The sequence below is a fragment of the Conger conger genome, chromosome 12 (genome assembly GCF_963514075.1).
Source record: "Conger conger chromosome 12, fConCon1.1, whole genome shotgun sequence".
NCBI lineage: Eukaryota > Metazoa > Chordata > Actinopteri > Anguilliformes > Congridae > Conger > Conger conger.
The window spans coordinates 37,685,468-37,697,082 of record NC_083771.1 but is presented as its reverse complement, the minus strand read 5'-3'; the positions used below and the strand labels follow the sequence as shown (position 1 = coordinate 37,697,082).

General features: G+C 40.8%; 1 protein-coding gene across 1 annotated transcript; it reads right to left on the bottom strand.

Moving 5' to 3' along the window:
• Positions 1–6,248: 6,248 nt before the first annotated feature.
• Positions 6,249–10,925, bottom strand: LOC133141899 (betaine--homocysteine S-methyltransferase 1-like). Its single transcript, XM_061262717.1, has 8 exons — positions 10,780–10,925; positions 9,599–9,731; positions 9,097–9,209; positions 8,523–8,714; positions 8,091–8,238; positions 7,757–7,939; positions 7,429–7,657; positions 6,249–6,778 (listed from the first exon to the last, which is right to left on the bottom strand). Exons 1-8 carry the CDS (start codon positions 10,795–10,797, stop codon positions 6,586–6,588), a joined length of 1,209 nt encoding a protein of 402 aa, XP_061118701.1. The 5' UTR covers positions 10,798–10,925; the 3' UTR covers positions 6,249–6,585.
• Between the last annotated feature and the right edge of the window lie 690 nt (positions 10,926–11,615).

The window sequence follows — 11,615 nt, the reverse complement described above, 5'->3', positions numbered from 1 at the left end:
CAGCAGTTACAGAAATACTCTGTTGCCCGTCTAGCACCAAGAATTATGCCATGGTCTAAATAACTGAGAACACATTTTTTCCCCATTCTAATAGTTGAGGTGAGCAGTAATTGAAGGTCCTGATTGTATGCATTGCACTGCTGCCACATGATTGGCTGATGAGATAATCACATGAATAATTAGGTGTGATTATTAGGGAGTGTATGTCCTCAACAGTCTGGCTATAGGTCTGGACATAGCACCATTAACACAACCGCATTAGTCTTTAATTATATTTAGCTTTAGCTTTAGACAATAATAAATTCTGTGCCCTTTTCGTAGATTTGAAGGCTTTCAATACAGTTGATCATACCATTCTTTTACAAAAACTCTTTGTATGTTTGGAGTCATTGACCTGCCTATGACCAAGTCTCAGCTTCCTAACAGGGACAGCCATGTTTGCTGTGCCTCATACCCATGGGCTGTTTTAAATCTAGGTCCAATGGATTCCACCAAGTATCAGCCAATTTCCCCTGACAATCTGGTAGCCTCTACCACAAGGTTGAGCCTTGACTGTAGGTGGGCTTTCCAGCAAGACGATGAGCCAAAGCATACCTCAAAATCCGCACAGAAATGGTTCCGTGACAACAAAATATATGTTCTGCAATGGTCATCTCAGGCGCCTAACCTCAATCCGATGAAAAACCTGTGGGCTGAACTGAAGAGGGCATTTGATATGAGCAAACATACGGATCTTACAAGGATCTGCTTTGAGGAATGGTCCATAATCCCTCCAAATATGTTTCTTAACAGTCAAGCATTACAGGAAAAGAGGTGGATGCACCGAGTGCTAAATCAGGGGTACCAATAATTATGGGGCGACATTGGCTCTGGTGGTAAGAGTAGTCATCTGGCAGACGGAGGGTTGCTGGTTCAATTCTGCCCTGGGTGTGTCAAAGTGTCGCTGAGCAAATGCTCCTGAAGAGCTGGTTGGAGCCTTGCATGGCTGTCAATCACCGTTGGTGTGTATGAATGGGTGAATGAGAAGCATCACTTGTACAGCGCTTTGGATAAATGCGCTATTAAGTCCCAACCATTTGATTTTGATGAAATCTATTTTTTAATTATATGAATGTTTGATTTTGGTGGGTTCCATTGAAACATTTATAAAGTACAGTAATTTTCACATGTTGGAGTTTTTGAGTATATCTCAACAAACAGTTTATTTTTGAAAGTATTTTACTGTATCAGGAAGTTTTCAGAATTTCTCTTGGACTGCTCTTGAGACACTTTCTCTGTTCAAATTGGTAAATAAATGTTGTTTACTGAACCTGCTGTGGCTCTCTCTAAATTTAAATCATAAATGCAAATAAAAATAAAATATGTTTCAGTAAAATATTTCTTTACACATTTCTGCAAAAACATTTCTTGCTTGTATCTATTATTCCACATACGTTTTCTATGCATGTTGTAACTCTCCCTGGTGTAAAATCCAGCTATGACCAGCTTGAAATACCAGCAACCCGCTGTTTCAAAACATACTATGAGCTGGTCAAACCATCTTGAGTATGCAGCTGTTCTAACTAGTCAACCAGCTACCAGCTGTTTCAAAACCTAGTTCTGCAAAATTGCATAAATAATAATGCCTGTAAGTCATGCACAGATCACACAATATGGATATAAATACCCTCACATCAGACTAACAGTTTGCATTGTAACCTCATATTCATAGTTTAATCTCAAATTCAATGTGCTGGAATTCAGAGCCAAAACACAATGTCCCCCCCGCCTCCAATCAGAGCAGACTAGAACTAGGATTGTAGCTATAAATCTCAATTTCTGCAGCAACATGCAAATGATAGGATGTGGCCTCATGTATTGCATTTCAGCCATCATTTCTTTATAATAGTGAATGTAGCAGAAGACCAATAAATACCTAATAAAATTGTTACTGGGTGCATTATGGAGGGTCTTCGTTCTTGCCAGCTGGGTTAGAACTTCCAAGCAGCAGACAGCAAACTCTTTGGAAGGGTGGCAGAAAGACAGCCCTTACTGAGCACAATAAAGAAAACCAAGCACCCGGGGTTTGCCAAACCTTACTGGAATTATAACTGGAAGACAGTGCTATGGCCTGATGAGACCAAAATTGAAAATTGTGGCAAGACACACCATCAACATGTTTGGTGGCAAAATGGAATGCATACCAGGAGAAGCACCTCATACCTACTGTTAAATGTGATAGTGGGTCATTGATGTTTTGTTGCCAGTGGTCCAGGGGCACTATTTAAGCTCAATGGCAGAATTAATTCAATAAAGTACCAGGAAATCTTGGCAGAAAATCGGTTGCCTCTGCTCGGAAGCTGAGTTTCGGCCGTAGGTAGATTGTCCAGCAGGACAATAACTCCAAGCATACATCCAAATCCACACGGACTGGTAAATAAAAACAACAACCATTTTCTGCAATGGCCATCTCAGTCTCCAGAATTAAATCCCATGAAACACATGCAGCCTGCACTGATCCCTCCAAATGTGTTCTCTAACCTTATCATAAATGACACTGGGAAAGACTCATGACTGTCATCTTTACCAGGGGTGTTTGCACAAAATATTAAACCAGGGGTGCCAATAATTGTGGAACCTGTCTTTTGGGAAAATACACTTTCTATTTGAAAAATGGTTGATTCCACTGAATCATTAATAAAACACATAGGGCGCCTGTGGTTAAAGTAAATGACTGGGTTGGTGGTTCTAATCCCGGTGTAGCCACAATAAGATCCGCACAGGCGTTGGGCCCTTGAGCAAGGCCCTTAACCCTGCATTGCTCCAGGGGATGATTGTCTCCTGCTTAGTCTAATTAACTGTACGTCGCTCTGGATAAGAGCGTCTGCCAAATGTCAATAATGCAATACATTAATTTACACATTGGAAATGAAAGCTTATGTCAATAATTTACAGCAGGTGCCAACAATTCTGCTGGAAATTCAGTATGCCACTCCCACATTTCACAGCTCTGCTCTCGCTAGACTTGTTCTTCCAGATTGCACCATGGTCTTTAATGATGGGAAGACTGCAGAGCTAGTTTGGGCCAACAGCTCTAGGAGCGCCCGACCCTCACATGATTCTTGTGTCTAATCGGAGGGACTACAGTGCATAAATCTCCAGCCTCACCTTCAGGCCCACGTTCACCAGCTGTGCTGCCACACTGTGCTTCCTATGGAAGCATGTCCGTGTAATAAAAATGTGCATAAAAAACCATAATTCAAATGAAAATGCAAAAGCCCATTTTCTTTTTCAAGTTAATGTACGCAGTTAATTTGACAATATTAAAATGCAAAGTCATTTCATATTTAGTTTCATCTTCAACAAATAATTTCATGAAAATGAAAGACGATAAGTTTCTTATTGTAACTGCATTAACAATGATAATTCAATTGCTCCTTTATCATTTCATATTCATGTTTTTGTGGCACAAGGTTGGCAATCAAATGACATGGCATTGCTTCTGTTTGCATTATCATTCTCACGTGGTCACTCAAAAACCCTGCCAACATTCGAATTAATTATTCAAGTCAAGATTTGTCATAAAAATACATTTCTCAAATCCCCAGCTTTGGCAATCTTACCGAAGCTGCCCTGTTGCCTGGCTCATTTAATCCCACACTCCAATCATTATGTTGCCAGAGACTCTACTCATTGTCTCTGTTGCCAGAATTCCAGACTTTGTCCATGCTGCAAATTTCCACTCCCACATTTTCTCTAATGACACCAACTAAACTCAACTTTGTTCTCTATGTTTGGGATAACATGACAACATTCTGACTCTAGAGTTTAATCACTCATTCATTAATTCATTCATTCATTCATTATCCTAACCAGCTTATCCTGAACAGGGCCGCAGGGGGGCCGGAGCCTATCCCAGCATACATTGGGCGAAAGGCAGGAATACACCCTGGACAAGTCACTAGTCTATCGCAGGGCACACACACCATTCACTCACACACTCATACCTACGGGCAATTTCGACTCTCCAATCAGCCTAACGTGCATGTCTTTGGACTGTGAGAGGAAACCGGAGTACCCGGAGGAAACCCACGCAGACACGGGGAGAACATGCAAACTCTGCACAGAGAGGCCCCGGCCGATGGGGATTCAAACCCAGGACCTCCGTGCCGCCAAGTTTAATATCAGTGATTTTATAACTTTTTCTGGAGCAAACCTATAGAACAATGTAAACCCTATAAATTGGAGATAAGCTTTCTATTGTGAAAACAAAAAAGCTATTCAAATCTTCTGAGACAAAATAATCAAACTTCTACACATAATGAGATGTATTGCTTAATACATTTGAACCATTATGTTTTCTTTAGTTGTTGAATCAGCTTGGGTTTTTACATGGAAGTCAACCCAGCGAGCACTAGCAATTATGCTCATGCACAGGTTAACGCATATGGTGCAAAAAAAATCCTAACTCAATAATTATTCCCTTTGCATATGATATACTGTATAAACATTCAACTAGCATATCAGCTTCATGGGTACACACCTTTCAAAATTAATAATTGCCTCTGGGCATGTTAAGTATGTATTGAAAATATGATTAATTTAATTATTTGTGGTGCCTTTCTGAAATGCAAGGATTTCTGGTAAATATGCCTGAGTATGTTGTCTAATGTCATGTGTTCTTGTCATTTGCTGATGCAGAATGATGTACTTGGTAGTTAGTTTGTAGTCAGCTAATCATAAAGATTTTCACATCCTGTGTTGCTAAGGGTTGTCATGGACTACGATTTGTCAGTTCCATAGCTCTCACTCATTAATTCATCTCACCTGTGTTTTGTTACCTTTGTCACACCCGCGTTTTCTGTTTCATGTCATGTTTTGTCTGGGCTCCCGCTCTATAGCTCTCTCACTCCATTCATTTGTTTCATCTGTGTGTCTTTTCCTCATCCCCATTCTCACACCTGCTTGTCATTTTAGTTTTTCTACTGGTGTATGTATACCTGTATGTCCGCACCATTACTTTGCTAAATTGTTATGTGTCTTCTGCATTCCTTCTAGCATTATCCTGATTGTCTACTCTGAACCTCAACCTGTTTCTGTGTATGTAGACTTCTGATTTGGTTCCTTAACCTTCCTGAATTGCTTTTCTGTGTACAAACCTTTTGCCTGTGACCACAACCACATCATTGCACTTTGTTTCTCCATTTGCTGGCCTGACAAAGATTATTATGTAAATCTAATATTAAAAAAATGTGGGGATGGACGAGGAGATAAGTGGAGAAAAGGATGATGTATTTTTACTTTTGTGATGCACCCTAGGTTGTGAGGTAGAATACCAAAGAGGAGTCCTAGCTACAAAAAAGTGAGTCAAAATACATGGTGAATAGTTGTGTATTTGTAATAGTTGACTCAACCGTGCAAAATATCTGACCTTAGTCAAAAATCAAGATGCAAAAATGAATCAAGAACCACCAGAGAAGCAGCATAGGGCAGGAGAGACTGAATGGACTGGTTATCAGAGCTCGGGAGCTGAACTTGAAGGAGATTTCTGATGATGTTGAACAATGCATGGCTGGTTGGATGCCCTTCAAATGACTGAGCAGATAAGGTTTTATTCAAGGTGTCCAGTTACAGTTGGGCTACCATGTGTCTGCATTTTTCATACCGACTGTACATTGCCCTCTTTTTCCCTCTAGCTTTTGAGAGTTTGAAGAGAATCAAGGAGGTACCTGTAACAGGAGTATTTTTATGCAATTTAGTAATTAGGCTATTAGCTAAGTAATGTGGGGCAGTTGTGCAGTATTTGGCCGTGGCAATACTTGATACCTAGCTACAGTTGGTGTCCAGCGAACCCCTATAGCCCAGTGATTGAGTTGGGAAATCTGTAAATTAATAGCACAATAGCACTATGCATTGTAGCCTGCTGGCCTATTATTACTACTTGACACATTCAATTCAGTTAGCCCTCCCTTGGCTGCCAAGCATATGTGACAATGCACTCATTGGCCACAGCATTACCCAGGAAGAGAGCAGGTAGCAGGATATTATGTGCCTCATTGCATAACTCAAGTCAATTGAGCTACTGCTACTATATCCACTTAAATAGTGCAGTACTTCAACACACCAAATGTACTACTAAGCAAATTAAAAGTTGTTATTGCTGGCTGTGTGCATTGCAAATGATACTGATTTGTTGGTGGATGTTGTAATGGGGCAGGTATACAATTATGAGTGGGGAATAAATATGAGGAATAAGGAAAACATGTACATTTATATTGAAATGATTGTTTATGATACATCCAAAGAGGGCAACTGTACCAAATTTTCTTTCATAAAGCTTATTTATCCAACATATTGCAAAGGACAAGCTGCAATAACCCTTTTAGCAGGGTTCTTCTGAATATGTGAGCATATGGGCTGCAACCTATAAAATAAAACTCAATCCAAAGATTCAAATTTATTTTATTAGAATAGGGTTTTCATTTAATTGTGATCCCCCCCCCTCCCCCCTCTGCTGTTGCAAGTGCTTCATATCAGCTGATTAAGGACCAAGCTGGGTGCCGGGCGCTCTGTTGCGCTCTGTTGCTCCCTCTCCAGGTCTTACACTCAGTTCACACCGGCCTTGGCTTTCTTCTGTTTCTCCAGCAGCTGCCGGATCTCCGCCTCGCTGGTGGCCTCCTTGTGCTGGAGCAGGTCAGCGTGACCTTTGGTCACTCCCCAGCCCTCAGGGCTGGAGAAAGATGGGCATTTCGGGCGTCCAGAAGCTGGTAGAATGTTCTCCCAATAATCACGGCGTGACCTTTGCATAGAAATGAAGGATGTGGTCACAGACAAGGCTTATTCCTGAAACTGTTTGAAAGTGTTCAGAGAGAAAGACGGTAACACTTGAATTGGCATGAATTAGCATGGACTAGTGTAGTTGTTAACTACTATGAGAAGTTAATCTGTACAGCTCTGTTCATGTATTTGTACATGATTCATGTTAACAACTACATTAGTTATTGCCAATTCATATTTAAGTGAAAGTCAGTTAATTTATTTGTTAATGGTTAACTAATTATAAGTTCATCCTATGGTTTGCTAATGTACACTCAGTGAGGTGTATATAATGCAGTGCTCAGTGTATAAATATCATGTAATAAATGTTAGCTGTTAACAAATGCTACAACTAATGAAAGTTAATTGCATGCTTAATTGATATATATGTCCATCATTAATTCATGTTAACAACTATATTAGTTAATGCCAATTCATGAACCTTATTGTTAAGTGTGACAAGAAAGACTAATCCAAAGTATACCATTCATCCTCTGTACTATTTTCATTTGATGTATCATATGAAAAATGGAATTTGGCCAGCTTAGAAATGCAGGTATAAGACTGGAAGCTTGATCATAGTTCAAAGCTGTAATAGTTAGCCTATTCCTCCAAATTTTTATTGCCACCCACCTGGCTCGGACCCAGGGCTTGGTGTGCATCTCCAGGCCACTGCCCCACATGCCGTGTTTCTCAGATGCGGGGGGCAGGAAGCCTCTCTCAGGTGCAAGCTCCTCTGACACTGCACGGATGTGGTAGGGCTCAAACCCACAGCAGCCTCCAATGTAGCGAATGCCCACATTGTATGCCTCTCTGGCATATTTGTGCATGTCCCATCTGGTCAGAATTCTGGGTTCCAGTCCTGCAGGATTGTTAGTATAAGCACAAGGTTAGTATGAGCATGAAAAGCCAGGTAATTTGTATGTATACCATATTCCAAAGTCTTAACAGTTTTCCCTACCAAAGGGGAACTCTGGCAGATCAATGAAGCCCTGGCAGCCGCAGTCAGGGGTGTGGTACGCTAAGGGCTGAACCATATAATGAGCTTTGAGTCCAGCACGCTCAACTCCCTCCTTCATGAGCTTCACGGTCTTCACACAGGTCATGGGGTCAAAGTGGCAGTTGATTCCAACAATCTGGGCACCTGAGAGAGACAAAAAAGAGGTCACAAGCGTTCTTCGTGGAATATCTGGTGAGATACCATAAAATGTGAGTCTTTTGTACAGCAAGCACCAATTAATAAGACTAGGGCGCATTAACTGATTAATGTTCAACCATGTGCAAGTAGAACATACCAGCCTTCACCAGCTTGACTGCACAGTCTCCAGGGCTGATTCCATTCAGATCTCCCTCAGGCCCAATGCACAGGGAGGCAGCAACTGGCTTCCCAGTAGACTTCAGAACCTGGACAGCCCACTCAGCCTCCTCGACATGCTCAAAGTACTGCAAAAAACAACATTAGGGCAACCTTATTCGTGCTGCTTATCAGTCCCATGGGACGATAAGAGTGGACAGAACTTTTTAACCCAATGAACAAATTCAAAATGAATATGACTGGATCTCAACTGACATTTATTTCTGTAGGCACTATGAAGACTGAAGGCCCATCCACACCAAGAACTACAACAATAATTATTATTTATTTATTTTAAAAAGATTGCCTTAAAAAACAGACACAAAGGTATCATGCTCTTTACCCACAATTATCTGACCTAGAATCACTATACCTCAGCAATCAAAAAGTCCACGTTCTTCTTGGAAAAGACATCCAACTGCTTCTTGAAGATGGCCTTCACCTCACTCTCGCTCTTACAGCTCAAGTAGGAGGGAGTCTGGGAGACGCCACCAGCAACTAAAGCATCTCCCTCATTGGCCACCTCCCGGGCAAGGTCACAAGCTCCCTCATTGATTTGCTGTCCCTGGTGTCAATAAAAAAATTAAACATTATCAGTCAGGATGTAATACTTTATTTTTCACTCCTATAATACTATTTTAAAATGGTAAATCTTTATTTTATTTGAAATAGCTTTTACTTCTCTTAAAATATCTTCAAATGCACTGTTCTCCACTTTGTCAGTTATAATGTTCCCTACACCACAAGCACCTTGGAATGCACTGGAGACCATGCTGTTGTTGCTAGGCAGGATGTGCAGTGCCTGGAACCCCATGTGGCTGTGACTGCATTCAGTATTGCTTTCATAAAATAGTTACAATATCCATTATCTAATCCACGTATTCCTGGATAGGGTCAGGGGGGGTGCTGGAGCCTAAACTGAGCAGGGAGCACAGTGGGCCACTCACAGTGAGGCGTAGGTTGTTCCCCCTGTTCTCCAGTTTGTCATCACTGGCGTAGAACGTAAAGGTTTGCATGACGTCAGACCCCGCTCTCAAAAATTCCCTGTGCAACTGTCGAACTGGAAATTAGGTTAAAAAATATGTTAAATAATCTTTAGTATTGAAGCACAACAGTGGCACACATGGAGTGCGTTAACAGACTTTTCTGAGGTAAAAGAGTTTGGTTTAAAGCAGGGGTGCAATTCATTTCAGGCTTTTGTGACAAATTCTATTAGTTATTTAGTTAGCTTAAACATATTTTGACCTGACATTCGTATTAGCACTGACTACAGCTGCAAACTACACGTGTAGCCTAAAGATTTTACTGTGTTCAATTACAGGAGTGAGATAGCCTAGTTTATACTGTAAAAACAAAAACTATGCTTATCAGTTGGAACAAAAACCAGCATGCAGACTGGCCCATGAGGATGAGATTGCGCACCCTGGTTTAAAATGTGAACAATCTCACCTGCTTCAGGGTGCGTGATGGCGGCTTCAGGAGTCCAGGGTCCAGCTTTCACGTACCCCCTCTTCTCCAGCGCAAACACAAAGCCACCATCACCAATCACGATCTGGCCTGCGTTCAGACGCTCGAGAATGCCCTGCAGAGAAGAACCCCAAATGCAACCAGTGTAATTTCCATGTGCTTCTAATCAAACTACTGCAGCTTTTTACAATTCTCAGTACTCAATCAAACGGTATTTTTTGGCATGAATTCAGCAGTGAGCCGTTTGCCTTACTGAAGGACTCTGATAAGTGTGTCAGTCATTTGAATACTGTTATTTTTCCAGTTTCGACTGGTTTGGACTGGCCAACATACAGGGAGGTCAGATAAATAAATGAAAACAAACCGATGTTTCAGTCAGGTATATAAACTTATGTGCAAACAAGGACAACTGGAAGCATTCACAAACAACTTTATTTAACAAACAATGAACTTGATCACCCCTAGCCCGGGAAGCTGCAAACATTAATAAATTCATGTCATAAATAACATGCAGAGAAACACCTGAGCATATAACACATTAGGACCATGACACATTAGGATTAAAAACAGACTTGTTTAAAATCCTAATTGAGACTATACTGATGTATCACACTCAGGAAAAAGATCCATCTGCATTTACAATGGAGTAATCTTTGCTTCAAACTGTATGCAAATTATTGATAAAATGCAATACCACAAAAAGTCAGTGCTGATACAGGATGCAGCATTTAGGGGAAAAGTGTTACCTTTCCCTATTGCACTCCTATGTTCATTAATATGGCTTCATTGTGGACAGTTTGTGATATGTTTAAACTCCCAGAATGAACCATTTTGTCCAGAAAAAAACCCATTGCACTAGATACGGTTCTTCTATGGAGATCCAGATGTGCCTTTTGGAACCCATCTGAGAGTGTAGTCAGCAAGGGCACTTGGTAAAGTACAATCAGTAAAAATACCATAGTGATAGGTTTTGAGACTACTCTACAATCTGAATATTATGCTTGCTTGCGATAGCCTTTTTTCCAAGATAAATTTAGACTGAATTTTGTCCCCCACTTTAAAGAAGACAGAGAAAAAAAGAGAATATTGAGAGAGCATACTTCTCAATGAATCATGCCAAAGAACAAATATAAAAGATAAAGGCAGAATAATATGTCAGTTACCTTTTTGACGGGTGCCATTTTCCCTAAATTCAGAAGCAGCAAAATGCACTTTGCAACAGCAGACCCCTCCTGAGATGAGATGCACAAGGAGGTGCACTATCCATTGGTATATATTAATCAGACAGGAAATGGGTGGGTCTGAGCTTCTCTTCAGAAAGCGCTCTGATTGGTAGCTGTTTGTTTGGAGAGCTTAATGAGGTGAATGGTTTGCACTTCAGCCCAGGGCCTCTGGAAGGAGGGGGGACAATGGTCTGTGAATTTGCGATAAATGTCATTGCCCCCACCCGGGAATAATATAATTATTTAATTTTTGTCCTGGGCCCAGACATTTCACCCTGCAGCCCTGCGTCAGCCAGTTACATATGCTATAGTTAGGGGTAGTGATGAAGGACTGCAGTTAATGAATCTGCATCATATTCATTTCTTATTGATTTGCAGACTACAGTTAGAGAACACAAAGTTATCATTGAGTTTCCCCTTACATTTATTTTTCATGTGACCAACCATAAGACCTAGATTAGAAATATATACAATGCCCAGGCTTCTTTTGGCAAAACATTCACATTTTATGAGGGTAAATAGTTAATATGCAAAGTTAGGCACACGTTTCAAATGGGCTGGATTTACTGGCTAAATGCATAAACACATGATAAAACCATCAGAATGTCCCTTTAAAGCCAACTGTGTTTGCCCCTTGGCAAATTGCTAATACGACGGCAAGAGGTTGAACAGACAGATTACCTGCTCCTGCACGAGTTGAGCCTTTAGTTCTCTTTCAAATTGTTTTGTTCATTTAGGGAGTAACCGGTGAAATCACCAGGATTGTAATAACCTAC